Here is a 27,892-nt window from a genome sequence, read left to right as displayed (position 1 = left end):
TCCGTGGCAGCCTGGCAATTAGCATGTCTACCACGACGCTAATCGATCCTTGGCCCTACAACTTTCACCACTCACGCAAACCGCCATGTCTTCTTTCTTCGGCTTTCGGCGTTTAGAAATGGCTGAAGGAGACTATCTCCAGTCTGCAGGGTTTGGCTAGTCACATCGCTACGTTACACGTAGTAGCTTCATGGTTAACGCCGATTTCCGACCTCGAGCTTTCCCCGCAAATGAAAATCCATCCATTAGCATAGTTTCTTTTGCTATGACCTGATAAAGCATCTATAGTCTCGAGAATTGCTTCCAATGTCGCCATCGATACCAAATTTGCATCATTGTTTTGATCATACTTTAGGTCCTACAAATCTCCCTAGGAGCAAGAGCACTCCCATCAATGTAGCCGACGGTTTAGTTGCAACGTCCTCAACTCGGGATGATGGCCGACGACGACACCATCAAAGGCCTGTCCGTTGAGGCAGAGAGCTCCCAAACCGATGATACGGAGCTGACTCCACAGGAGCAGCGACGGGTTATCCGTCGAGTTGACGCCCGATTGATTGTCATGCTGGGGTTCCTGCACACCGTATCGCTGCTTGACCGGGGAAACCTGTCTACTGCAGCGGTTGCGGGAATGGAGAAGGAATTGCACCTCCAGGGTAATCAATATGTGAGTTTTTTTTATCGCTGAAGAAACATGCCTATTCTAACACAGTCGTATAGAATATCATTGCTGTCGTGTTCTTTCCTCCCTACATCTGTCTGCAAATGCTGGGTCCAGTGCTGATTCGCAGGTTGGGCCCGAAGACCTTCCTTGCGGGCATTTGCTTTATCTGGGGTATTGCTATGGTAAGATATCACTGGAACACCCCTCCCGAGGAAGAGCTAACCTGTTTAGATGTGCGGTGGATTCGTCCACAACTGGGCTCAACTAGCTGGCATTCGAATCATCATCGGAGCCTTGGAAGCAGGGTTCTTCCCTGCTGCTGTCTATCTTATTGCGACTTGGTACACCCGATATCAGATGCAAAAGCGATTTGCCATCTTCTATCTGCTCGGCTGTGTGGCATCAGCTTTTACCGGAATACTTTCCTATGGCATCACCTTCATGGTACGCGACCCCGTATTCTTCATTGCTTTCATGCTAAGAATCGGCTCGAACAGAACGGCCTAGGCGGCCTCACAGCCTGGCGCTGGATTTTCGTCATCCAAGGCCTCCTCACTTGCACGCTCGCAGCCATCAGCTACTTCGTCCTGATCAATTTCCTGGATCGGATGAGATCAAGCGAGAGCCGATTCCTCTCGGACCGAGAATACGACTTCATCACTCACCAGATCAACGACGACCGCGGGGACGTGAGACTCGAGCCCTTCAATCTGAAGAAGTACCTTGTCGCTGCACTGGACATCAATATCTGGGGATTTGGACTAGTGTACTTCTGCACTACATCTACTGCCTATTCGATCGCATATTTTCTGCCTCTGATATACAGGCAGGGAATGGGCTTTTCGATGGGAGCATCGTTGTGTCTCTTCGCTCCACCGTACGTGGCTGCGGGGATCACCATGATGGCAACATCGTGGATTGGAGATAAGTATCGGTTGCGGGGACCAATTATTGTTTTCAATGCCATGTTGGCATTGATCGGGCTTCCTTTGATGGTCAGTTTCTCCTCATACAAATGTAACGGTAAACAAAGCTGACAAGACTAGACCTTCACCAAGAGCAACGGACCACGATTGGTCGGGTGCTTCCTTACTACCATGGGAGCCAACTCGAATGTACCTGCTGCTATGGCATATCAGGTAGAATTCTACATCCTTCTGACCGTAGTATCAGTGCTGATTGGCATTAGGCAAACAATGTCCGCGGTCAGTGGAAGCGAGCGGCCTGCAGCGCCATCTTTGTCGGTCTCGGTGCGTCGGGCGGCATGGTCGGATCTCTGGTCTTTCGATCTCAGGATGCTCCGGAGTATCGGCCGGGAATGCTTACCTGCATTGGGTTGCAGGCTGCTGCGATAGTGCTGGTGGGGTTGTTAACCATTCGATTGTATCTGCGCAATCGTCGCGTGGATCGGGGAGAGTTGGTTATTGGGGATCTGCCGGGGTTTCGGTATACCTATTAGCTTGTTTACAGACGGTGCTGATTGGCTTAATTTATGTTCTGGTCTGCCATGCTTGAAGTCGCTGGTATTATGCTCGACGATGAAATCATACATGAGATGATGGCGATAACTACATCGCTCTAAATAAGTGTACAATGGTCTAATGCAATGCATGTATGCTTAGCCGTCCAAATATGCATTCAGATATCCCTTCACTGTCCGCTTCATCCATAATCCAGGTCTAAATCCCTGCGTCCATCCCCGGCCTGAAAGAGTCGCTTCCCGTACCTTCCAGAATAATGAGCCCTGTAATAATTATTAGCCGCATTCCTCAGTCCCACCAAGGCATAAATAGGCATACATCGTATACACCCCGCACATCTTCCTTCCAGACCTTGCCGTCCTTCTCAATTAGCAACCATGTGGTGCCCCATTCAAACAAGGCGGCTCCCCACTAGACTCCATGTCAGTTACATCTATCTTTTGCGCGAATGGTGGAGAGAAGAGTGAACATACACCAAACGGATCAGCCGCACATCTATTCCCATGCATCATATCAAACAGCTCCCGCAATGTCAATGCGCCATCACCATCGCGATCATACTTCGCGAACATATTCTCGAATGATTGAGGAACGAAGCGTCCTTCGGGGTCGTAGGTATTGCTATCGGAGCCATGCTATCCATTCATCCATTAGCCATCTCCTCCTAGTGAAGGCGTAAATCCCCAATGGGAGGAGGTATGTACCTTGGCTTTATGAACCGCATCCACATATACCCTAAACCACGGATCCGGGAGATACGAATGTGCCAGACGAGTCGGATAGGAGAAGTTCAAATTGATGATTAGAACAGCTAAGAAGGAGAAGAGGATATTGAATCCTAGGTCGCGAAAGCCGTTATATGTATCCCAGGGGTAGATTTGCCCGTCGCGGTCGCGGTCCCAGAAGAGGACATGTTGTTGGAGGGGGGTCTTCATCAGTTATCAAGTTAGTGGTATGTTTCAATCGATTATATAGAGTGCTTATTGAGGCTAGTACGTACAAAATCGCCAAATCGCTTTGTATAGCTCTCATCCCCGTCCGGCCGGTCAATTGAGGCGGTGGTGTTGGCCCGCGGAACACCCGGTTTCTCAATGTAGTCGTTCGTATAGCGGGCTGGTTGGCGGGCCGCAGTGACGGGGCATTCGGGGACAGTGGTGGAAAAGTCGACGCTGATAGAAGGCGGGCGGATGGGTTTGTCGAAATTGGGTAGTTGAGTTTCGGAGAAGGATACTTTGCGAGGCATTCTGGTGGTTATGGGATTATTCAATTGAGTCAATATTGGATCGGAGGAGGTAAAATGTAAATAAAACAGGGAGTAGAAGAGTCAGTTGTTGGTAATGGGAGATGGCTGATTAGAAGATCGGAGATTCGTTCGTTAGGGTTGATGGCGTCATTGGTTCGGGAGTCATGGTGAGGTCATACTGGGTGCTATTGATAGTACATCACTTGAATAGTCACCCAATTCGTCACTCAATTAGCGGCGTTTAATCGCCACTGAGAGTGTCATGATTACTGTTTATCAGTAGCAGCATGAAACACCCCAATTGAAAGAATATGGGGTGAATGGCTGGGATATTTTCCGCTGAGGTGGTGGGGATATATTTTCCGCTGTTGAGTATTCATCTGCTAAAAGACCACTACTATGACTGGGTGGCTGAGGTATACGCTCAGAGGCTACCACTATGCGCAGGTCAAGTGACAAGAGCCCTCTAAGAAGTCTAATTTACAAGCCATACCCTCTAGCTAGGTCAGAGCTATACTGTCTAACCTAAAAGAAGGGACACGCACGCCTAGTTGGGGCCTGACAGTCTGCCCACAAACATAATGGTCTTCTACAGTATCTCCACCCCCCGGATACTACATCCACGCAGGCTGGTCTAGGCTATGCTTCCACCAACCAGTCTCTGGGAAATTGTCTCTGAACCCGGTTTCAGGCAAATTCGAGGTCCTTGGCTCCATTGTCTGGATCCCAATCCGAACTTTATCTAGCTTTTGCACAATTCAATTCTTGGGTCTGTCGTTATGTCATCATGAAGCCCCGCGGGGTACATCGTGAACATAAACCCGCATTGAAACACCCAATCTGCCCGTTGTGAGTAAAGGGTTGGTCTTGCTCTTCCCGACCTTGCCATGTTGTATAAACTGAGTTTTCGCGGCTTTGCTTGTCATCCTGCTAGTAAGCTTACTACGTTCAAACGGGTTAATTGCCAACTTCTGTATACTGTCTTTTCATACTCAACTTCAGCTCCCCCTCCCAAATCACGCAAACTAGCCACCATGTCCAGTCCCACCCATTGGATGAACACCTCCGGCGAGACGGACCCCGTCTGGGTTCACTCTATGCCCTACTCCAAATATCCCAAGTTCCCATCATTGAATGAGAACGTTGAAACCGAAGTCTGCATTGTCGGCTCAGGTATTGCCGGTATCTCCATTGCCTATGAGCTGGTCAATCGTGGAAAGCGAGTGACCATGATCGAGGCCCGCAATGTCCTGTCCGGCGAAAGTGGCCGTACCAGTGGCCATTTGTCCAATGCCTTGGACGATGGATACACCGAGATCCAGAAGAAGCATGGACACCAGGGTGCCAAAGCCGCCGCTGAGAGCCATACCTGGGCGCTCAAGCGAGTCGGGGAGATTTCCCGATCACTCGGAATCGAGTGCGAGTACCGCACGCTTCCAGGCTATGAGATCTCCCAGTACCCCCGTGGTGACCCAAACCATGATAAAGAAGTCTCCAGCCTGAAGAAGGAAGTTGACCTTGCGAAGCAGCTTGGTCTTCCTGCATCCTATCGCGATGGCCTCACCGTGAAGGGCTGGGATGGCAGCATCGACCAGCGGGACGGTGCCATTTTTGCAGACCAGGCGACGTTCCACCCGACCAAGTACTTTGTCGGCGTACTTGAGTGGCTGCAGAAGCAGCCAAACTTTCAATGCTATGCGCACACTCGCATGATGTCGTCCAGCGAGAGTGGCCTGGTGCAAGTGACAACCACAGACGGGTACACTATCACGGCCAAGGATATGGTCGAGGCGACTTGTGTGCCTCTTCAAAAACTGAGCGTCATCGCGGAGATGGAGTACATGCGCACCTACTGCATTGCCATTCGTGTTCCCAAGGGCTCGATCGAAGACTGCCTTCTCTACGACGAGGCAGAAGCATACAAGTACATTCGGTTCACCGAATGCGATGAGAATGACGACTATCTAGTGGTCGGAGGATGCGATCACAAGGTTGGCCAGGATACCACCAGTGGGCGTTTCGAGGAACTTGAGACCTGGGTCCGCGAACGCTTCACCAAGGCCGGGACAGTCGACTATAAGTGGAGTGGACAGATCTTCGAACCTGTGGATTACATGGCATTCATTGGAAAGAACCAGGGCCTAAATCATACATACATTGTCACAGGAGACAGCGGCAATGGTCTCACACACGGCGTGCTTGCTGGTAGACTTATTGCGGACGAGATAATGGGTATTGACAATCCTTGGGCCAGCCTATACAACCCCCACCGACTGTCCAGCATCGCCAAGTCGCTGCCCAGTATGCTGGCGCATGATGTTCAAATCAATACCCAGTACAACCGCTGGATGAAGTCCGACATTAAGGACATCGAGGACCTCGCCGTCGGCTCTGGAGGCGTAATCAAGGAGGGTCTGACCAACCCCGTAGCCGTGTACAAAGATGAGCAAGGCAAGGCGCATAAGTTCAGCGCCATCTGTCCACACATGAAGGCGGTGTTGAACTGGAACGACACCGAGAAGAGCTGGGATTGCCCTGTGCATGGTAGTCGCTTCAGCTGCGATGGCGTTTGTGTGGAGGGGCCGTCCAAGGCGAACTTGAAACCCATGGATTCGTTCGCTCAGAAGGAGCAGCGGGCGCAGCAAGCCATTTAAGCAGCTGAAATGTGATCTAAGTTTTTTATGGGTAGTTGGTGTGTAGCATACGAAGCATAAAAAGTTCTAAGACGGAATCACTCCGGATCAATTGAGAAAGTTAGAAAAGTAGAGATTTAAACGCTCCCGATCCACTGGGGATCACCCGGATATTGCCTGTTTTGGGCAAGGGTGCGAGTACGAAGGGCATCTTACCCAAAACGGCATACGCAACGAAAACGAGGAGCACCACGTAGGGCAGAGCTTGATTCCCCAGCCACGGGTCTTCGATGTGAGGTTCAGGGACAGATGCACTATCGTCTCTCGTATATCGCGACCGTTGCCATATTGGTACCTCGCGAAAGTGGGAGGCAACGATGATAGGCCTTCATAAAAGCAGGGCCTCGCTCCCTACCTCCCTACGACTTTATCGACACCCACTCTTCTCTATCGCATACCAGCCATGGAATTTATTCTATACTATTACACACCCTCTGCTGCGGCAGCAGGCATCTTTGTGGTTCTGTTCGGCATCAGCACTGTCTTGCACTTTCTCCAGCTGGTCCGCACCAGAACATGGTTCATGATCCCCTTTTTCATCGGCGGAATCTGTCAGTCACTACTCTCAACGATAACTGTAGGACTATCACTGACCTGAAGCCTAATCTCACAGTGGAAACAATCGGATATGTTGGTCGTCTGCTCTCATCGCTCGAAAGCCCCGACTACAGCACGGGTTCGTACGCCATGCAAAGCGCCCTCATCCTCATCGCCCCGGCCTTCCTGGCGGCTAGTATTTACATGACCCTCGGTCGCATTATCCGGCTGGTACAAGCAGAACACTACTCGGTGTTCAGATTGAACTGGGTGACGAAGATCTTTGTTGCGGGTGATGTTCTTTCCTTCCTGATGCAAGCGTCTGGTGCGTTCTTCCCTAGCTTCCCGTCTTCCGATGCAGCATCGCTAATAACAGTAGGCGCTGGTCTCATGGTCAGTGGCTCGAGCGACCCAACCACGGGCGAGCACATTATCATAGGCGGTCTTTTTGTTCAAATCATCTTCTTCGGCTTCTTCATCATCACAGCGCTCGTCTTCCAAATACGACTGGCAAAGGCTCCCACTAGCACCTCGACGGAACTGTCGCACATCTGGCGTCGCCACATGAACGCCCTCTACATCTCCAGCATCCTCATCTTTGTCCGTTCCATTGTCCGTGTAGTAGAATACCTCCAAGGATACGACGGCTACCTTATGAAACACGAGGTTTTCATCTATGTGTTCGATGCGCTGCTGATGTTCCTGGCAATGGAGGTACTCCAATTCATCCACCCTAGCCAGGTCAACTGCTATCTGGGGCGCGGAGACCGTTACTCCGACAAGGTGATCAAGACGCAAAAATTCATGTCGGTGCCGGTGGAGATGGAGGTTTCATCCGTTTGATGGCTTGCAATATTTCTCGGGCGATGTATTTCATGATTGTTATGATTATCGGCGTCAACTGTCTCATCTAACTTGTGTTTGTCAGTCTGTTCACACTAGATGTTGTGTTTCCAAAGATTATGCCTATTCCTTACATCATCGCAAAGAGGTCACAGGTTATCCATTCAATCATGGGATCAGGGCTGGCAGTGTTAATCCAAGACGAGGATGTAATATCTATCTTCAGCATCACCATACCGTCGTATGCTGTTGCCTGCACATGAAGCACTAGTATGGACTTGATGCGCGTTTAACCCCGTTCCGCAAAGGGGCAAGATAGGATCCCGACGGCCCCAAGTTTTGGCCCCATCGGGAGACCATGCAGGACAACCGCATTGTTCCGAGTCAGGGGCAGCTTTAAGGATCACAAGCTTTCTTACCAGCCCTATTCAGTCCGAGACTTTTTCATTTGGGAGAGTCCGCAGAAGTCCTTAGGGTACTTGGGGACACAGGAATTCTCTCAACACCAGTTGACATGGTAATGTGCGTCTGATAGTGTAGCCCAGTAGGGCCATATTCATGACAACAGCTAATGTGAAATATCCTGTACCCAATTGCCCAATATATGGACCATGTAGAATATCTCCATTTATTAACGACAGCAACGGGATGTCTATCTAGCGGTGGGGCCAGTATGTCTATTGAACTCTCGTATTGTCCAACGTCCGCTTCCTGAGAAGCCATTAATAACGGATACCACCCCCGAACTCACATTTTCCGAGGCACGATGATTCAGACACTATTGACCTTCCTCTTTCGGAAAATCCCCTGAAGCAAGCATAGAGGTGTGCCAACCGTTATGAAGTAGGATCATTTGGCCCCGCCCGCAGAAAGGCCGCTAAGCAGCTGTCAATATCAGGATATCTCTTGTCCCTGAACGTATAAGGGGGATATTTCCATCGGACCAGCAGATCCAAATCGGCCCTTGACAGGAAACTCCACAGCTGAGCTATTTCTAAGAATAGACCTGGATGGGGCCACCATATAATGATCAAGCTCCAGTGCCTTCGCTAAATGGAGATGTCGGGCCCATATTGAACCCGATCTGCCCGCTAGAGACCCGGGGTTTTCGGACCCCACGCTACCTCCAGAACGCTTTGAAGATTGATTTGGGGCCGCCACGGAAGGTGTCTGACCCTGATAACTGCTGTGAGAGCGGTGTATCTGCGGAAAAGCCAGATAACGCTGTATGGTCGAGTAGGAGAGTGACTTGGAATGAATAAATATTGCTCGATAATTTCCCGGTCATTCCTTTTCGCAAAACCTGGGGCATCATACCACAGAAGCTTGGGATAGTCAGATTTGGGGTACAGGCGATAAGAACTAGGATGTGTCGATCAGTCAATTCTTTCAGTCTATCCCTGAGAACAGTTGGGCATCTCGTATTCCCGCTGATAGAAGGATTTCACAGGTAGTAGGCTGAAACATAGCGTATTTACCCTGATGTAGGCGATCGCTTCAATGAAACCTCGGCATTTACAGGAGACTGACTCTAGGACAATATTCATCGTAACTTCCCTACCCAGACCATGAAGCATATAAACGCAGTTTTCCCACTCCAAAGTTCCTCAAGTTCTTTGGCAACGCAGTATCCTTACTACTATTCTTTTGCTTAATATTCTTTCTCATCATACAATGAGCTCCAAGGTTCTCACACTTCTTGCCGTCGCCGGCCTTCTTTCGGCATCCGTGGCGTGTTCGACCGAGTCTGATGTGGAAATTACCTTTTACGGGTATCCTGACAACGATCCTCCCAGTGCGGACATTGCCTATGATTGTGGTCGTGGTTACACGGCAGGAGGTACGTTCTCGAAGTTCTTCGGGCTGAGTATGTCAAAGCTAACAGCTGCTAGGCACCGGCACGTATGATGACCCTCTCACCTTTGCCACTGCTCCTGGGGAGTTTGAAAAGTGTGAGATCATCTATCTGCCGTACCTTCGCAAGTACCTCCGCTTCGAGGACACATGCGCGCAGTGTAGTAAGTGCCCTCACGCTTAGTAGTGTGCCTCCGCTGACAGAAACAGCTACCGATTATGACAACGGCAAGCTCCACATCGATATTTGGACTGGGTCTACCAAGTCCAGTGGTGGCGATACCCAGATTGACTGCGAAGACTCTTTGACCCCGGATGATTCTCAGACCGTCATCATCAGCCCGGGGACCTCCTACACCGTCAACTGTATGTTAAAGACCCCAGGCAGTACTTATCAGATATGACCTAACTGTTCAACCAAGCGGACGAGCTCTTTGCGAGCGGCAAATGCTATACATCGAACACTTATAGCAGTGCCGACGCTTCAAGCTACTGCAGTTCCGGTTCTTCGGGTTCGAGCTCCAGCTCTGGCTCCAGCTCTAGCTCCGGGTCCGGCTCCTCCTCATCTTCCTGCTCCTGGTCAGGCCATTGTGCCGGTATGACCCCTCTTTGAACCCGTGCTTTGCGTTACACTGACTCATGGCATTCAGGTGCTTCCTGCTCAACCGAGAACGACTGCTCCGACAATCTCACCTGCCAGAGTGGCAAGTGCGCCTGATCACAGTACTACTGCCGCGGTAGCTGGACCGACTTTGTTGGACCAAGGTGCGTGACACAGGACAGGCCCTTCTACATTGTGCGATCATGTGATACAATCTGCTTGTCCTTCTTTACTTCAGGCAATCAAAACCCTGAGAAATTACCCTCAGAGGATTAGTATTACCTAGCCCGCGGACTCGCTGCCACTGGCCATGACAAGCAGAATCTGTTCAACTACAACGGAACCATGTATAATAAAGCTATCTGTCTCATCGTTATATCATTAGTTAATTGATATTTTATCATGACGGGCCTTTCTGGTAGATATGCCGATCACATGCTGATGGCGATACTGCACTTCATCTGGTTTGATCTCCCCAGACACAGCATTGTCTGTTGCGCCTGGGTATATGCATCCTCCGGATGGATTGTGAATTTGTCCACAGTGTGAGACGTCTTGCGGCAGAACGTCTGAGCTTCTTGGTGCTCAAGCTTTCTCGAGGTGGCGGTCCTGGCAAATCATAATGGAAGGATTGAGGTTACTGCCGTTATAGGAATGTATGACAGGTGGTCGTCACATCCCATGACTGTCGTAATTGGTCCAGTCGATCACCGGGTACCACCTGCTATCCCTCAGAGTAACAGCAGAAACGGCAAGATCCAGGCATACGTGCATCTTTGTACTGGCAGACGACTGCAGGAAGGATGTCTGTCCTTCTTTTGGCATTAGTTTGCCACATTGCTATCACCGCAGACCTCGTTCAACCTGGTAGTCGACGGGTATAGATAGGTCGCTCTGACCACCAACAGCACACAGGCATGATACGTATCGGGTCCATCGTGCACTTCATAATCATGCTCTGTCCATTCGCTAAATCGCCCATACTTCTGTTTGTTTTTGCAACGTTTTTCCAAATCGGTCAATCCAGCACTATTAATTCGTCCTCATGCAGTGAATGCGAGGTTATTCGCCGAGACGTTTGTATTATCGGTGGTGGCGCTGCGGGCACTTATGCTGCGATAAATCTACTTCAAGAAGGTTATTCAGTCGTTGTGGTTGAGAAGACTGGTCGTTTGGGTGGCCATACTATCACGTACATCGAGCCGAGCACGGACACGCCGCTTGACTTCGGAGTGACCCTATTTGAAGATTCGCCGGAGACCATAGATTTCTTCTCTCATCTTGAAGTGCCTTTTGCAAAAGCGTCAAATGGTGGCGGATACATGGAACGCATTGACTTTGAGACCGGTGAAGTGGTGGAGCCCTATCCTGGTAATGTCAGCGAGGCTTTGGAACGCTACGGAGACATTCTCCGTCAATATCCCTATCTTTTGGAGGGATGGGACCTCCCAGAGGACATACCCGAGGATCTCCTGATGCCTTTCGGAGAATTCGTGGAACAATACGACCTGGGGGCTGCCGTCGAGCTGATCAGTATCTACAGCCAGGGGGTGCGCAACTGGCTTAACTACCCAACCGTTTATCTGATGAAGTTCGTGTCGTTGGATATGTTAAGAGCGCTGCAGACGGGATTTCTATCCACTGCTCGGCACCATAACTCGGAACTATACGAGGCTGCTCTGGAGGAACTGGGAGACGATGCTCTGCTTCATAGCGTGGTAATGAACGCGTGTCGGGAAGATGACGAACTGCATCGACTGACGGTGGAATCGACGGATGGCACACATTGGATGATCGAGGCCAACACGACTATCTTGGCTGCGCCCCCGACTGGGCATGTGCTGGATGGCCTAGATCTGGATGAATTTGAGTCTTCTCTGTTCAGTCAATTCATCTACGGACACTACTATGCTGGCCTGGTGCGGATAGACGGATGCCCCGAGGGAGTCCAGATTGTGAATCGTGGGTCCAACAGACCTTACTCGCTTCCCCTTCTTCCGTGTATCTTGATGATGTATCCGACCGCAGTACCAGGTGTGATGGCCGTTGGATACGGTAGCGAGGAGCCAATGACGGAGGAACAAGTCAAGGGGGCGATTGTGGAGGATATTCTGGGACTGCGCCGAGCTGGATACGATGTCGGCGACCCGGAATTCCTGGCGTTTGCCGACCATTCCCCCTTCGAAATGTCAGTTGGCCGGAAGGCCATCGAAGACGGATTCTACCACGACTTGAAGAAGCTGCAGGGACACCGCAATACGTACTATGTGGGGGCGACTTTTGAATATCCAGGGTCCTCGGCCATCTGGCGAGCGGTGGATCGACTGCTTCCATCGGTTGTTGAGAGCATTGAGAGGTCACAGAATTCACAGGTGTAGACGCGTGGCAGAAAGAAGAACACAATGTCACGAATCATGGGGCAGATTGTAGCTACAAAGTGTCCTGCTGGAAAATCACAAACCTGCAGATTATTGGTGGATAGCGTATCGCAGCGGCGATCCCTTGCTATTAGGGTACGTGTTGCCGATTGGTGGTTGGCACCAGATATCGGAAGGGATCCGGCGGGGGAAAAGATATGGCACTTGTCTTCAAAGCTCTAAATATCATTCTTAATCATCCCTCTTGGAATCTCGACCCGTGTAGACCTATTATCCTTTGCTAATTCCTCAACTTTGCGACTTATTGTGATGGACACGGTCGCACCCGCTGCAGAGGCGCACGACGCGCCCGAAGAGTCGCCGGTGATCGCCTCCCGCGTGTTACGCAAGGTCGACAGTCGTCTGTTGCCTCTTCTCTTTATTACATACCTGCTTAACTTTATGGATAAAACTATCCTGTCGAGTGCATCTGTATTTGGGTTGATTGAAGATACTGTGCGTGTCTCTTTATTCACCGGTTAGGTAATAATTCACTTATATCCACCAGCATTTGGTCGGCCAGCAGTACAGCTGGGTATCCAGCATCTTCTACTTTGGATATTTCTTCTGGGAATGGGTGCGAACGTAATCCATCTCGATACCTTCATGAGATGAACTGACTCCCCTTCAGCCCACCAACGTTTTGATTCCTCGGGTGCCAGTCGCCAAATACCTTTCGATCAACACCTGGTTCTGGGGCGCCGTGGTAGCCCTCACGGCCGCCTGTACCAACTACGGCGGTCTGTTAACCGTGCGATTCCTTCTCGGGCTTGCAGAGGCCACCATCACACCGGCCTTTATGTTCCTTACCTCGACGTGGTACACCCGCGATGAGATTCCCTTCCGCACGGGCATCTGGTTCTCGGGCAACTCGGTCGGCGGGCTCGTCGCCAGTCTACTCGCCTATGGCATCGGCCACATTGACCATCCCCTGCATCCCTGGATGTGGATGTTCATTATTCTCGGCGTGGCCACCTTTCTCTGGGGTTTTGTGCTTTTCGCCTTCCTCCCGGATAGCATCTCCACAGCCACATTCCTCACTCCCGAGGAACGAGAATTCATGGCGCACCGTGCCGTGATTGCAGGTACCGGTCGGACAGAGAAGACGACATGGAAATGGGCGCAATTCATCGAATGCCTTTGCGACCCCAAGACGTGGCACCTGTTCGCCCTGGCAGTGCTGACCCAGATTCCCAACGGCGGGACACAGAACTTTGGCAACCTCGTCATCAAATCCTTCGGCTTTACATCACTTCAGTCGACACTGATTGTCATCCCTGCCAGTGTGATCAGTGCCGGCACCATCGCCCTCACCGGCTGGCTGGCCAGTCGCTCCCACCATTGGAATTGTCTGCTGATTGTGTGTATCGTCGCACTGTCCATCACCGGCAGTGCCATCATCTATGCTCGTGCTCACCATGTGCCCCTCGGCGCCCAGCTCTTCGGCTACTTTCTGCTATCCACGGGTCCCGGAGCCCTCCCGCTCATTATGTCCCTCTTGCAGGCGAATTACCGTGGTGTCACCAAGAAAATGACCATCACCTCCATGATGTTCATCGCCTACTGCGCGGGAAATATTGCCGGGCCGCAATTCTTCAAGTCGAGTGAGGCCCCGCTCTATCAGACTTCGTTTCGGGCTATCCTCATCTGCTATATTATTTCCGCGGCGTTGGCGGTGTCGTTACGATGTTATCTGCAATGGATTAATCGGAAGCGCGATCGTGAGGAAGGGGTCCAAGGGACGGCGACCCTGGCTGGTGCTGTAGGAGGCAAAGTTGCCAATCAGCGACAGGATGGGAATGATGTGTCGGTGTTGGTGCAGTCGGTCGAGTTGCAGGCGGAGGATTATGAGGATGCGACTGATTGGAATACGGTCGGCTTTCGCTATCGGTTGTAGGTAGAGATATAGCTGTCTCAGCAGATGCAAATGCAGTCAAGACCAATTTCAGGTAATTGAAAGTGTGTGCCACCGAGTATTCCCTTCGCAGGAAGTATGTTTTTTGGCTGAAGTGGTGCTACCGATCAGAAATTTCTTTACCCGAAAACCTCCTCTCGCACCGCCTTTCGTAAACAGCCTGAACATTCATTCACCTTGACTTCATGCTTCCTACACCCCATAACTTTCCTCTGACTGGCGTCTGGCGTCTGTGCTGATCTTCCGTGGTGAGCTCGCTGACTAGCTGCGCCGGGATCTGTTCCGAAGCATTCGGCTGCTCCATTTAGCCTCCAGCCTCGACGAGAACTGAATCAATTGTGCCTGTGCTCGTAAGGGAGCATTCCAAAGCTGAGTGCGGGTTCCAGTTTCCGGCTTTTATCATACCGCCGAAGGATGGTCCAGCAATCAGCTCTCTAATCTAGGAGAGGTACAATCACATCCGTGAATTCGGTGTCCTCATTGCAGGTTAAACTGCGTGATAGCAGTGGCCCAGGGCTTAAACTAAGACTGATGGAGTCTTCGCGGCAGCTTCTACGGAGCGAGCTGTAGTGCCGGCGCAGTCATCGTCAGTAATCAGTAGATGTATACAGACGTATGTTTTGGCAACTTACATATTGTTAATGTAACCTCTTTTCTACCGATGCAAAAACTATGAGCATTCCATACCTAAAAAAATGAAAAGAGAATTGATGAAAATATCAGAGTCAGAATGTCCACCGTTTCATGTCGTTAACTAGTATCGGAAACACTGCGGGTGCTCACCAAACCCAAACACAGTCATGAATGTAAGCAAGTAGAAGAACAGAGGCGTTAGAGAAGGAAACCATATACTCCACAAGAAGAAGCATCAGACTCCCATTATAAGCTTCCTACAAGGTTCAGAAAAAAGATTGCTAGCGAGGACTTGGTAATTATATAGTATATCTATGAATCAATGGTCTAAGAGTAGTGATAAAGCTAAACCCAGTTGTCCATCCTTAGTACGCAGACATCTATCACATTAACCCTTCAAGTTGATAGGCATGATTCTTACCCTACTTAGTATAGATTTCATCCCTTAGGCAACGATGGCAGAGAAAACAGGATTTTTCCAGCTAAGCTGATTGTTCAGCCTGATGACCCTTACTCTGAGCCTGAGTCTACGAAGAAGGCCAAGGGTACACAACCTGCAAGGCAAGCAATGGCTCCAGGCAGCAAGATATCTAGCCATTCAGGCGAAGCATTCGCACTTCCTTCCATTAGTGCCAAGAGTTAGCGTGACAGCATTGCCCCTACGAGGGATGCCGCGAAGCGCTGATAAGCAAATTCGATTGTATTCTACCAAGCAGTCATAAGTCGTCCTATCTGACATCAAATAGCTATAAATCATTGTTCTCCTGGGGTCAGACCCCTTTTATTTTCTCATTCCCTGTTTCATTGTATCATCAGTCATTTATTTCTGTTGAGGTGTGCTGGTGTGCTTTGTTGTCCTTCATCTCTTCATCCATTATAGAGCCACCAATAAAAAGCTCAGCCCGAACAAGAACGAATCACCCACAAGAAATAAGCGAACATTTTTCACACTTGCATGCGTACAGGCTTGTGCCATACACAGCATGGTAGCCAACTTTTCAACGATCGGTGGAAGAGCACCTCAATATCCTCCCGGTTCAGGATGTGCGGAGCGTCTTGCAGGGCGCGGCGGATATTCTCCCGCCCGTACTCAGCCATGTTCTCATAGACCTCCCAGCGGGTCATGTTGCCAAACACCTTCTCCCTGAGCATAGGGGTGAGGGGATGCAGAGGATCATCCAATCGCTCAGAGAGCGAGTTCACCCATTGCTCGTAAGGCACTCCTTCCATCTTGTAGGGAGAAAGCTGATTGAGCAGGTCAAAGCTGGTGTTGATGTCGATAGCGTTGTTAAGGTCAGGCTGCACGAGGTTGTAGGCGTGGCCCAAATTCTCGTGGGTTGTGGAGATATGAAGGATGGAATCGACAACGAAGTCTACAGGGATGAATTCCTTGCGCTGGTTGGGTAGGATGGGATACAGCCCCATGTCCATACAGCTGGTGAAGAGACGGGAGATGAAATCGTCCGGGTTACAGATGCCGGACTTGCTATGGCCCAGGACAAATCCTGGACGGTAAATGGCCACGGGGAAGCCGTTGTCAATGGCATTCCAAACGATCGCCTCCGCCACGTACTGACTTTGAGCATAACCAGTGTCGCTGGGCAGAGCAGCCAAGTGCGGCGCGGGCCGTTCATCCTCTGGCAGCAGCTTGGCGCCCGTAACATATCCAGTTGGACCGTAGGCCGCGATGGTGGACGAGTAGTGCATGGCCTTGGTCCGCCGGTGAGTAGCAAACTCGAGCATGTTCAAGGTCCCGATAGTATTCTCCTGGCGGTGGGAGGAATAAGGAGCGACGTAGCTCACCTTGGCCCCGAGGTGGAAGATCACACTAGACCATGTCGCGAAGTAATCGTACTGCTCCGGAGACAGACCCAGCCGTGGTTGTCCGAAATTGCCTGGCAGGGCGATGACCTTGTCCATGTTTGCGTAGAGACTGTACTTCTCCATGGTCTTCTCGAGACGTGCCCGGGCCGAGGGCTCGTCGTCGGCGCGCACCAAACAGGCCACCTTTTTAACATCAGGCCGCTTCACGAGTGTGGCCAGGAGAAACACACCCACAAAGCCCGTAGCTCCCGTCAGGAAGACCCTGCCTTCATTTTCGTCCTGCCAGTGAGGAATAATGCCTCCGATAGGCCGCAAGTGTTCGCCCAACTTAGAGTCCTGTAGCCAGACCTCCTGTTCAGCCTGAATACTTGAGTCGTCTCCATGAACTTGGATGTTGGTCACAAGCCGCGTCAGACTCTCGAAGCTGGTATTCTCGTAGAGCATTTGGGCGCGCAACGAGATGCCAAATGTTTGATTGATGCGAGCGATCATGGTGGCGGCGATCAAGGACGTTCCACCCATGGCCACGAAGTCGTCGGTTGGACGTAGATGCTCGACAGTGAGACCAAAGACGTCAATCCAGATATACTCCAGCTTAGCAGCGTTGCTGCCAGTGTTGACACTTCCATTGGCTCCATTAGCCCGTGAGCGCTTGAGCTTCTGGTAATACCGTTCTTCCAGAGCCTTCCGGTCCGCTTTGCCGGTGGAGCGAAGGGGCAAGACGTCAATGAGCTCCAAACGGGGAACCATGAGATCTGGTGCTTGCTCCATGTAGGCTTTCATGATGGCGCCATCCGCAACATCAGGTGAGGAAGGAATACAGTAGGCCAGCAGAAACTGGCCACGGCCAACTTCTTCCGGTGTGATCTTCACCACCACAGCAGCACTCACTAGGCCCGTGCCAACTAGGGCCGATTCCAAGGCCTCCAGTTCCACGCGTTGGCCACGAATCTTGATCTGATTGTCTTTCCGTCCGAGGTAGTAGTACACGCCTTTCTCATCTGCACGCATCAAGTCTCCAGTTCGATACATGTGGTGGGGTCCCCGCTCCACCTTCCGGTGCAGTTGCGGAAGAACAACGAAGCTCTTGGCAGTTTTCTGAGCGTCCCCAATATATCCCCCGGCAACACCTACGCCAGATACCACGAGCTCGCCGACTTCACCCGCCTTGACTGTGTTCATATTGTCATCAAGGAGAAACACCTCGACGTCGCCGAATGGCTTTCCCACGGGGATCTCACCCCGGCGGGCCTCGTCTTCCGAGACTTGGTGATACAAAACATATATACTGGCTTCTGTCGGACCATAACCATTGATAATGCGGCCTGGGGCTCCGGCATCGAAGATGGACTGGATTGTCTGGCAGTTGATTGCCTCACCTCCAGTAATAAGGGTGTCCAGAGTCGAGAAAGCATCCGGACAGGCGTAAGCCGTCACGGTGAGCAGAGAGGTTGTGAGTTGCAACACATTGAGTTCTTTCTCTTTGACGAACACGCTAAGAGCAGACGGATCGAGGACAATCTCATGGGGGATGATGACCATGGTTGCTCCGCGCAGCAAGGGACCCCATATCTCCACCAGGGAGGTATCAAAGATGACGTTGGAACCGTGCCCAACACGCTGTCCCTTCCGGATGAGGTCCGCTGAATCCAGGCAAAGATTAATTAGCCCCTCCGCAAACGCCTCGACTGCCTTCGGCTTGCCGGTTGTGCCCGAGGTGTGGAGCACATGAGAGCATGTCTGCGGCCCGTTCTGACTGGGGGCAATGTTTAAATCGAAGGTCTCCGGAACCACGCGATGATCAACCACCAGATGTTTAACGCCCGGTAGTCTATGCTGTTGTACAATATCCGTGATGACGAGGGTCGATCCCAAGTTTTCCAGCATGTCTCTGAGCATCTCGTCTGGGAGCTTGGGGTCCAACGGCACACAAGCCCGGCCCGAGTAGATCACAGCGGCCTGCGACAATACGTGATTCAAACTGCGGGGGGCAATAATGCCGACTGGCGAAGGGTCATCGTGGAGGATACTGTTGACCTGCTCGGCGACGAAGAGGGCCTTCTCGTGAAGTTCGCCGTATGTGACTTCGTACTGGCCTTCTTCAATGGCAATGGCTGTGCCGCGGACCATGGCTTGCCGCTCCAGGAGCTCAGCCAGGCCCAGCCCGGTGTCACATCCATTCTCCAGACGCTCTGAGATAAGTAACGACGGTGACATGGTGGCAAACTAGCTGATAAGCAGCAGCTTAATGCTATTGTGAAGATTGAATGGGATCTGTGGTTGAGCAGTCTCTACCGGCTCGGGGACGTCTCCTCATATACTCTTTCCTCCACGGACAGTGTTGTGTCTCGGGCTTGCTTTCGCCATGCTCCATGACTAAATCTGCGCCCACCGAGGTTGATGTGGTCGTCCAGAGGCATACCATTGGCCTCTCCTGTTACATTCACGACTACTCGATCTGTTGAAGCAGACCTAGACAAGCGAATCCCTTGCCTGTTCCAGCGGCCAATCCCGCTCGCTTATGTGATCGATGATCATAGGAAGACTATGGCATGGACACGCAGGATGTGATGTTCGATAGACATAGGCCCTCACCGTCGCCATCAAGACCGGGGTATATCGAAGCCAGCGCGATTCTCCGAGCCACCGGTCCTCCTTGCTCGTGCGAGGAGGTTGGAATGCCGCAAAACCTGGTCCTGATACCAAGATCCGGCTCCGCGGCGTTTACACAGAATAGGTCTATTCACTTGAGACCCTGCATGTTGAAATGGTCCCGGAAACTTTGAGTCGACATGGGTCAGGTGTATGTGCGACGGCGCGGTGGCCATGTAAGATGGGCCGATGGCGCAAGGTTGAGGGTTATGGTTAATCAGTATGTGGGTTCAAGGTCCACAGAGTTGCTCAAACCTGCCATGGGTTCTGGCGAGCGGCTTTCGGTGCCAACTAGTGCCGCAGCGGTGAATGATGCAGGCTGAAGTTAACGTACAAGGACAGTCCAGAAGAACCCGGCTGGGTCTGGAAGCCACAACTCAGCCCCCCAGCTTCCATGATGCCCCCGGCTTTCTGCACCAACACTGCCGTCTGGACAGGGCAGGCACGTTCCAAATAGGTTGAGATTGGCGCGGGATTGAGGCGATACAAAAGCTTAGAGATCGCCGCGGCGCGTTCCTCAGTCTCTCGCCCACGGTGAGGCGGGGGATGATCTGTCTCTCAATAAATCAGACCCTGTTTCCAGGACCGTCCTTGGGTGTGCATCAGCATTGGCATAAGATGATCCAGAGCAGCTTTGATGGAGATCCAGTGGGTTCTTCAAGCTGCTGTTGCTGTTCCAGAAACGGCCCTTGTGCGTACCGCTTATGTCAGCCTCGTGCAGGACTCCGGCGATAGTCACTAATCAGAATCCGCGCTGCTGCAGGATAAACTAGATAGGATGTCCACTCACGGACTGCATCCTGCAACCAAATGTCCCCCTTTCAAGGCGCAACCGTGGCCCAGTTTCCTGGGTGCGCAGCCTCCAGTCACCCGGCACCCCTCGCGCGGACTCTATCCAGTGACTGGACCTCTAAAAAGGCGCACCACAATCCGTCATAACGCTATGATACATGCTACGGGTCAAATTCCCATCGCTGGCGCTGTCGGCAACAAATAGAAAGGAGAAACCTCGAGGTAAAGGACGACTCATCGTGCCCGGTAGTCGTTGTTCAAGAGCCTATATAAGCCTTTCTTTTACCCCCAACCCCAGTTTCAACGTATTGTAGCGGCGGGCTGGTCCGTAAATCATTTTGATGTAGCGAGCGATCAGCGTGGGGGAGCCTCGTAGACAACTGTAAATTAACCAGATTGACTTGGTTAGCAGCACATAAACAGGGCATACCAGGACTGGCGGGGTGGAGATGGCGCCATGGCCATGGCCAGGCCGCTCGACCTAGGCTTTGCAAGGGAATCGAACCTTCGCATGTATGTAGGTAGCAGTGAGTTGCAGGACATCGTGCATGTCTTACGTAGCACGACCAACATTTTTGGCAGGGTTCGATGGGGTGCCTCTTTGCCGCCTCTTTACCATGAGCTGCTGTTCATATAGCCCGACACGCACCGTAGTATGAGTGAATTATGTCCGGTTCAATTTCCCGGATAATAAAGTTCAATTCGTTTGCCAGTATCCTGCAACGTCTCATCCATCCCACTTGGGGAGCCCCAACTCCAGTGAGTAACCGTCCAGCGCGCCATCCTAAATCATCTGTCATATTCTCTATAATATATACAGAGTACTCGTAGGTTAGTTAGGTATGGGGGGACGCCACATCTCACCGCTGCAATCATTCTGAAGTCGTCACCTGGGCCCTAGTCTGGCTAGATCTCAAATCATGCCATCATGGCAGGAAGGTAGTAACCATTTCAGGAGGAATGTCTGTTCTCTCCGGCGTCGAACCTTCTAGGCGAATGGGGAGTGAGGCAGAGTATTCTTCGCTGAGAGACACAATGTCAGAAGTCATTGCCATCCCTTCCTTCCTTCTTCCCTGATGAGATTCTGGAAGGGGCCAAGAATCCCGCAGAATCCCGTGATATGATTGGCCCAATGTGCATGGGTCTATCTTCCGTCCTTCGATGGATCCATCCATCATTTCTTTCCTCCTTAAAAATAAACATTACCAGAGGAGGGGGGGGGTGTTAATATTTCCGCAGTCATTTCTGCCTCCGCGGTTGGATAACTTTTCAGGGTTCAGGTAGTGAGGGGAAGACTGCGCCATGTAAAATCCGTGGCCTCTGCTGGAACCACCGCCAAGAAGGTGAAACCCCGACCGTGAGTATCACCAGCATCTTTCTTAATGTGATTCCGACAGAAACACCACGTTTCATTCCCAGAGGGGACCCAACAACAAAGTGGATAGTGTCAGATTCAACGGATCCACTCCTCCCACTACAACGGATCCCATCCCCTAAAGAAGCAGCTACGCCGCATCCCCGATCCATTCTTTGGCCTCGCCTTCATTGCTCTTCGCGATCGGGCCAATCGGAGTCTCTCGGATGGGGTGGTTTCCAATGGAAGTGAATGAATTGCCCCCTATCCCTATGCCCAGATACTAGTACTAAGTACGTAGTAGCTAGTAATCCTAAATCGCCCTTTCCCAGGGCCATGGTCCAATCTCGTGTAGATTGACACTGTCGATCGTACTCAGCTGTCTGATGCCTCGTCAGCTGGTCGCTTTGACTTCCATTTTGTGATCCTCTCAGCCGCAATGGAATTGGCACTCTGGTAGTAACACACCACATAAAAGATCTGGTGTTCTCCCCGCTTGACTTGGACCGTTCACTCTTATCATTCATATCATCACATACTACGCACAGACTTGAAACTAGCAATCATGTCGGCTTCCAACAAGGTCCGTGTCGCTGTCACCCAACACGAACCCGTCTGGCTGGATCTGCACGCCACCGTCGATAAAACCTGCCGTTTGATCGCCGAGGCGGCGGGCAATGGCGCCCAGCTAATCGCTTTCCCCGAATGTTGGCTTCCGGGATATCCAGCATGGATCTGGTCAGCATGATCCTTAATCCGAAAGTTATTTCGCGACCGAATATGTACTGACCATTAGGCAGGTGCCGCTCCGTCGATATGGGCCTGTTCACTACTTACCTCAAGAATTCCCTGTCGTATGATTCGGAGCACATGCGCCGCATCTGCAATGCCGCTGCCCAGTACAAGATCACCGTCGTCCTGGGTTTCTCGGAGCGCGACGGCAACTCCCTCTACATCGGCCAGTGCACGATCGATTCCACGGGCAAGATCGTGATGCGTCGGCGCAAGATGAAGCCCACTCACATGGAACGCACCGTGTTCGGCGAATCTTCCGGGCGGAGTCTCCTGAACGTCGTCGATCTGCCAATTGGTAAAGTGGGTGCCCTCTCGTGCTGGGAACACATCCAGCCATTGCTCAAGTATCACACCATGATTCAAGGGGAGGAAATCCATGTCTCCGCCTGGCCAGTTCTACATCCCCATATGGGGGGCGAGTCACTGTGGGGCATGTCGCAGGAAGGTAAGTTTCCATCCATAATCAGCAAGATCTACCGCGGAAAGCTGACATATGTTCCAGGTGGAATGGGTGCATCCCAGGTGTATGCGCTCGAATCGGCGTCATTCGTCTTGCTCGCGACCGCCGTGCTAGGTCCCAGCTGCGTCGAGAAGATGAACTTGTCTCCGCCGTGGGATACCCTGGGAGGAGGCGCGTCTGCCGTCATCGCCCCTGATGGTCGCCGGCTGACGGAGCCATTACCCCCTAATGAGGAAGGATTCATTTACGCAGATGTGGATCTGGATGTAATCTTGTCGTGTCGACATTTTGTGGATGCCTGTGGCCATTATAGCCGTCCCGACCTGTTGTGGCTGGGGGTCGACACGCGCGAGAAAACACCACACCGACCGGAGGGACAGGGAGACAATACCACAAGCAATCTGGATACTCGTTCAGTCCTTGTGGAGGAGGAAAGTACCTGAGGCTATCCCGACTTTCAATGGCCTGCATCGGAGCCCGCCGACATATCCTACCAGATGGTGGTCCCGGCAAACACATTTCTTATTTTAGCCACCCCGACCATGTCTGGAACAAAATTAATACCAATAAAATTATCTAAAATCAATAAGACCATGTTCCATCTGGCGTACGTTTCTTCGAGCAGATCAAGAGTTAGAAGACACTTCGCGGACTCATCAATATTTTCTTCTCATGGTCAGCACCATGTGCAGCCCGGAAGACAACCGGATAAATCTGGGATGAGCTAACATGATGCTGCAGTCCGACTGCTAATGGTCCTGCCGATCAGGGCGCGTCTTCACCCTGTCGAACATCTCTGATTTGTGGAATCCCACCACTCCCTGTAGTTCCGTAGCTGCACTCCTCTGCATTCCTATGCATCGTGTTTTTGCTTCAATGCTACTCATCCACAGTCTCGGGTAAATGCACGGTTATTCTATATATTGTTCATCTCCTACTTGCGAATGACCCGCATGCACCAATGTTCCCCCAACAATGCGTCCCTTCTACTCCGCTTTCGTAGCAGTCATTCCCTTGGTTCTCGGCAACTTCGATGCCTCCCATGTCTCTTGGTATACCACCCCGGCCAACAACTTCACCTCCACCCTCCCCATCGGTAATGGCAGACTGGGCGCCGCCATCTGGGGCACGGCGACCGAGAATGTCACCCTCAATGAGAACTCCATCTGGAGTGGTCCGTTCATCAACCGCGTCAATCCCCGCTCATATGATGCCCTCTGGTCAGTTCGGTCGCTTCTGGCAGAGGGAAACATGACAGAAGGGAATGATGCCACTCTAGCAAATATGGTTGGCATCCCTGATTCGCCGCAGTCGTACAGTGCCCTGGGATCGCTGGTCCTGGATTTTGGACATGACCAGGCCGAGATAAGTAATTACACCAGATACCTAGATTTGAGGACTGGTGCGGCAGTAGTGGAGTACACTTATCGGGCTGTGCAATATCGGTATGTTGCTCTGGTGTGTTTAAGCGGATATTAGCTGATGAAGATAGACGAGAGTATGTGGCCAGCTATCCGGATGGTGTCGTCGTTGTGCGGCTGTCTTCGAGCCAGCCAGGAAGTTTGAACGTGGCTTCTTCGCTGGCTCGTGATCGATATGTCGTTTCCAACAATGCAACCGTCTCGGATGATGGCGGTGTCTTGACGCTGAGGGCTTACTCGAACAACCTTACGAATCCCATTCTCTTTACGACCGAGGCCAAAATCGTCTCTGATGGTCAGTAGTGAAAGAATGTGATCTGCACGTTAGATTTTGACTTGAATAGGGCGCGCTACAACCAATAGTACATATCTAATAGTTCAAAATGCGTCCACAATCGATATATTCATCGACACTGAAACTTCCTATCGCTACACAACTCCCGAAAGGTGGATAGCAGAAATCAAAGCAAAGCTCGACACTGCCTCGAGATCAGGCTTTCTTACCGTTAAGCAAAATGCGATCGCCGATTATTCAGCTCTGGCGCAGCGAGTCGACCTGAACCTGGGCTCCTCTGGCTCAGCGGGCCACCTGCCCACCGACACTCGACTGATAAACTATCGTATTAATCCTAACAGCGACCCTGAGCTAGCTGTCCTCATGTTCCTCTTTGGCCGGCACTCGTTGATCGCCTCGTCGCGCGCCACCGAGTCACCCGCCCTACCGGCCAATCTGCAGGGCCTGTGGAACCAGGACTTCGATCCCGCTTGGGGTGGGCGATTCACCATTGACATCAACCTAGAGATGAATTACTGGCCAGCAGAGGTCACTAACCTGGCTGACACCTTTTCCCCGTTTATAGATCTGCTGGACATCGTGCATGACCGAGGGCTGGATGTAGCTGAAAGCATGTACCACTGCAGCAACGGCGGGTATGTCCTTCACCACAACACCGACCTCTGGGGCGATGCTGCTCCCGTCGATAATGGGACAACCTGGACGATGTGGCCGATGGGCGGGGCATGGCTGTCGGCTAATCTGATGGAGCACTATCGCTTCACACGGGATGAGGGTGTTCTCCGGGACCGCATCTGGCCACTTTTACAGAGTGCTGCGAGGTTCTACTACTGCTATCTCTTCCCGTTTGAGGGCTACTATAGTACCGGACCATCACTGTCCCCGGAGGCCTCCTACATCGTGCCAGATGATATGACCACAGCGGGCAACGAAGAGGGCATAGACATTGCTCCCACGATGGACAATTCCCTGCTCCATGAGCTCTTCCAGGCTGTCACTGAAACATGCGACGTCCTGGGAATCAACAACACAGACTGCACCACCGCTGCAAAGTATCTCTCGAAGATCAAACCACCACAGATCGGCTCCTCCGGTCGGATCCTAGAATGGCGACTGGACTACGAAGAATCCGACCCCGGCCATCGACACATGAGTCCGATCGTCGGTCTGTTCCCTGGCGATCAACTGGCCCCGCTCGTCAACGAAACGCTCGCCACGGCCGCCAAAGCGTTCCTGGATTGGCGCATTGCGCACGGCAGCGGAAGCACCGGCTGGTCGCGCACCTGGACGATGAATCTTTATGCCCGGCTATTTGATGGCGATCAGGTCTGGAACCATACGCAGATCTATCTGCAAAGGTTTCCCAGTCCGAACTTGTGGAACACGGATTCCGGCCCGGATACTGTGTTCCAAATTGATGGGAACTTCGGGTTTACCTCCGGAATTGCGGAGATGTTGCTGCAGAGCTACAAAGTTGTACATTTGCTGCCGGCGCTTCCGGCCGCTGTGCCGACAGGACATGTCTCGGGTTTGGTGGCTAGAGGGAACTTTGTCGTTGATATGGCATGGTTGGGGGGTGTCCTGACGGGGGCGAATATCACCTCGCAGAGTGGCAACACGTTAGATATTCGTGTCCAGGATGGGTTGGATTTTACGGTCAACGGAGAAAGATATACAGGAGGTATACAGACAGATGTTGGGAAGGTGTACACGGTTGTGCCTGTCTAGTGTATATACATTTGTTCTATATACATACACATCTCTCCTCAAGTACAGCTGACCTACTGCCGTACCCCCAACCCAAACATCCTGACACTATTCTCCCACGCTGCACCCGCCACCTCCTGCACTGATATCCCTTTTACCCCCGCAACCACCATCGCTACCCTCTCCATGAAACAGCTCTCGTTACGGTTCTTTACCATCTGCCCCGAGATAAACTTGTTGTGCTTCCTCACCGGTGGCATTTCCCTCGCCTTCTCCAAGAATGGCGCAATCTTATCATCCCCACTCAACACCTCGCACCACGGCGCATCCGTCTCCAACTGCAACTTCTCCAAAGGAATCGCCTTCACCATCTCCAATTGCTCTTCCGTCCGAAAACATACCCCATTCACACTGACATTCAATCCCAGCTCATCGGTTAATTGCCGCATCTCGCTCACAGAGCCAGTAAAGGAATGGACCAGTCCGCCCTTAGGTAACCGGGGTAGATACGGACGGATAATCTCGATGAAATCGGCACAGGATTCCCGAACGTGCAGGAACAACGGGAGTTGAAATTCGACAGCTAGATCGAGTTGATCCTTGAATGCGCGAATCTGCGTCTCCTTGTCGGCGCGGTCGAGGTACTCGTAGTCCAGTCCGATTTCGCCGAATGCTACCAACGGGGAGTTCTCCTCGCGGAGGAGGGTTTGGCCTAGTTCGCGGATCTGGGAGAGATAGGATGCTTCATTGGTGGAGGCGTAAATCTCTTCTGCGTGGTACGGGTGCACGCCTAGTGTTAAAGTGCATGTTTCTAGGTGTTGACGGACGAGTTTCAGGTTGCGGTGGAATCCTTCCAGGTTCATAGTCGTTAACATCATCTTTTCGCAGTTGTAGGCTTTGGCCCGCTGGATGACTTCCCCGAAGTCGCAGGGGTGGTATTGTTTGCCGCGATAGATGCCTTGGAACTGGTCGGCCGTGTAGGTTACCGCTACCTGTTTACTTGTTAGTGGATATGAAGGGCAATGCTGTGTCTGGTTGGGCTTACATCGGCGAAGCGGAGGGGCTTTGTGTCTGTCGCCATTGTTGAGGGAGCGAATGTCTGGTGTTGCTTTATTGGCGGCCTTGAGGTCTAAATGTTGTGATGGAAAGAGCGTACTTCTATGATTCTAATCGCTGATTCAGTATATCTGGGTGTTGAGAGGGTAAGTGTGGAGTGTGGCGCTACCTGCAGCTTGTCTGGGGTAAGGCGTGAAAATTTTCTTGTGAGGTGCTTGGCGCATCCGACGATCTCCAACATGATGCTTCACGCAGCCACTCCTTCCTCTACAAACTAGACGCGTTTCATATGCAATCTTCTTGGAGAATACTTTTCGCCAAGTTTAGGTGTTCTTGGCGTGTAATTAGAGGCAATAGTCCGTCTGCTAACCAAATATATATTTCTGCGGGAACATTGCTGTTCACCCGGCAGTGGAGTTTACTGGCAACAGAAATGGATTCAGCATATTAGGGTAACACAACGAATAATATGCTTTAAAATCATTCTAGCGAGCAGAAGGAAGGAGAGTAGGTACAACTGTCTATCTACGTCTAGAGAGCACTCGACTTCCCTATATTAGTATATTTCTAAGACCCTTCCCCTCAAAGCTTTTCGAGGTGGCGAATCGAGTATGTGTTTGAAGTTTAATCCGCCGAGCTCGTAGGTCAACACCAG

The 27,892-nt window shown here is 51.6% G+C and overlaps 11 protein-coding genes across 11 annotated transcripts; 8 read left to right on the top strand and 3 right to left on the bottom strand.

Moving 5' to 3' along the window:
- The first annotated feature begins 80 nt into the window (after positions 1 to 80).
- BO79DRAFT_278321 (phthalate transporter) lies at positions 81 to 2,164 on the top strand. The gene is made up of 6 exons (XM_025687896.1): positions 81 to 667; positions 721 to 846; positions 896 to 1,108; positions 1,162 to 1,659; positions 1,711 to 1,803; positions 1,854 to 2,164. Exons 1-6 carry the CDS (start codon positions 434 to 436, stop codon positions 2,121 to 2,123), a joined length of 1,434 nt encoding a protein of 477 aa, XP_025542612.1. The 5' UTR covers positions 81 to 433; the 3' UTR covers positions 2,124 to 2,164.
- A 118-nt stretch (positions 2,165 to 2,282) lies between these two features.
- Positions 2,283 to 3,388, bottom strand: BO79DRAFT_278314 (caleosin family protein; the record flags this gene model as incomplete). The annotated part of the gene is made up of 5 exons (XM_025687895.1): positions 2,283 to 2,408; positions 2,464 to 2,556; positions 2,619 to 2,780; positions 2,850 to 3,074; positions 3,146 to 3,388. 5 exons carry the CDS (start codon positions 3,386 to 3,388, stop codon positions 2,283 to 2,285), a joined length of 849 nt encoding a protein of 282 aa, XP_025542611.1.
- An 887-nt stretch (positions 3,389 to 4,275) lies between these two features.
- Positions 4,276 to 6,127, top strand: BO79DRAFT_278311 (FAD-dependent oxidoreductase; the record flags this gene model as incomplete). Its single annotated transcript, XM_025687894.1, has 1 exon — positions 4,276 to 6,127. One exon carries the CDS (start codon positions 4,276 to 4,278, stop codon positions 6,040 to 6,042), a length of 1,767 nt encoding a protein of 588 aa, XP_025542610.1. The 3' UTR covers positions 6,043 to 6,127.
- A 357-nt stretch (positions 6,128 to 6,484) lies between these two features.
- Positions 6,485 to 7,585, top strand: BO79DRAFT_235766 (RTA1 domain-containing protein; the record flags this gene model as incomplete). The annotated part of the gene is made up of 3 exons (XM_025684514.1): positions 6,485 to 6,632; positions 6,695 to 6,943; positions 6,998 to 7,585. The coding sequence occupies 3 exons, from the start codon at positions 6,485 to 6,487 to the stop codon at positions 7,459 to 7,461; spliced, it is 861 nt and encodes a 286-aa protein (XP_025542609.1). The 3' UTR covers positions 7,462 to 7,585.
- Positions 7,586 to 9,135: 1,550 nt separating this feature from the next.
- BO79DRAFT_251849 (uncharacterized protein) lies at positions 9,136 to 10,033 on the top strand (the record flags this gene model as incomplete). The annotated part of the gene is made up of 5 exons (XM_025685883.1): positions 9,136 to 9,301; positions 9,354 to 9,479; positions 9,526 to 9,681; positions 9,738 to 9,911; positions 9,966 to 10,033. The coding sequence occupies 5 exons, from the start codon at positions 9,136 to 9,138 to the stop codon at positions 10,031 to 10,033; spliced, it is 690 nt and encodes a 229-aa protein (XP_025542608.1).
- An 836-nt stretch (positions 10,034 to 10,869) lies between these two features.
- BO79DRAFT_225602 (FAD dependent oxidoreductase) lies at positions 10,870 to 12,294 on the top strand (the record flags this gene model as incomplete). Its single annotated transcript, XM_025683741.1, has 1 exon — positions 10,870 to 12,294. One exon carries the CDS (start codon positions 10,870 to 10,872, stop codon positions 12,292 to 12,294), a length of 1,425 nt encoding a protein of 474 aa, XP_025542607.1.
- A 309-nt stretch (positions 12,295 to 12,603) lies between these two features.
- Positions 12,604 to 14,236, top strand: BO79DRAFT_189529 (allantoate permease; the record flags this gene model as incomplete). Its single annotated transcript, XM_025680667.1, has 3 exons — positions 12,604 to 12,789; positions 12,842 to 12,910; positions 12,965 to 14,236. The coding sequence occupies 3 exons, from the start codon at positions 12,604 to 12,606 to the stop codon at positions 14,228 to 14,230; spliced, it is 1,521 nt and encodes a 506-aa protein (XP_025542606.1). The 3' UTR covers positions 14,231 to 14,236.
- Positions 14,237 to 15,826: 1,590 nt separating this feature from the next.
- Positions 15,827 to 18,922, bottom strand: BO79DRAFT_243460 (non-ribosomal peptide synthetase; the record flags this gene model as incomplete). Its single annotated transcript, XM_025685289.1, has 1 exon — positions 15,827 to 18,922. One exon carries the CDS (start codon positions 18,920 to 18,922, stop codon positions 15,827 to 15,829), a length of 3,096 nt encoding a protein of 1,031 aa, XP_025542605.1.
- A 3,146-nt stretch (positions 18,923 to 22,068) lies between these two features.
- On the top strand, positions 22,069 to 23,192 carry BO79DRAFT_167775 (carbon-nitrogen hydrolase family protein; the record flags this gene model as incomplete). The annotated part of the gene is made up of 3 exons (XM_025679392.1): positions 22,069 to 22,241; positions 22,304 to 22,743; positions 22,801 to 23,192. Coding segments are annotated over 3 exons (1,005 nt in total), but the record flags the coding sequence as incomplete, so codon positions are not given.
- Positions 23,193 to 23,733: 541 nt separating this feature from the next.
- BO79DRAFT_278291 (glycoside hydrolase family 95 protein) lies at positions 23,734 to 26,202 on the top strand (the record flags this gene model as incomplete). Its single annotated transcript, XM_025687893.1, has 3 exons — positions 23,734 to 24,203; positions 24,251 to 24,474; positions 24,524 to 26,202. 3 exons carry the CDS (start codon positions 23,734 to 23,736, stop codon positions 26,200 to 26,202), a joined length of 2,373 nt encoding a protein of 790 aa, XP_025542603.1.
- Positions 26,203 to 26,255: 53 nt separating this feature from the next.
- BO79DRAFT_189522 (TatD family hydrolase) lies at positions 26,256 to 27,333 on the bottom strand (the record flags this gene model as incomplete). Its single annotated transcript, XM_025680666.1, has 2 exons — positions 27,227 to 27,333; positions 26,256 to 27,173 (listed from the first exon to the last, which is right to left on the bottom strand). The coding sequence occupies exons 1-2, from the start codon at positions 27,260 to 27,262 to the stop codon at positions 26,256 to 26,258; spliced, it is 954 nt and encodes a 317-aa protein (XP_025542602.1). The 5' UTR covers positions 27,263 to 27,333.
- Positions 27,334 to 27,892: the final 559 nt, after the last annotated feature.

This window comes from Aspergillus costaricaensis, assembly GCF_003184835.1.
Source record: "Aspergillus costaricaensis CBS 115574 unplaced genomic scaffold BO79scaffold_6, whole genome shotgun sequence".
NCBI classification, from domain to species: Eukaryota; Fungi; Ascomycota; class Eurotiomycetes; order Eurotiales; family Aspergillaceae; genus Aspergillus; species Aspergillus costaricensis.
Note: the sequence above shows the minus strand (reverse complement) of the source record. Positions and strands in the feature narration are given on the sequence as shown.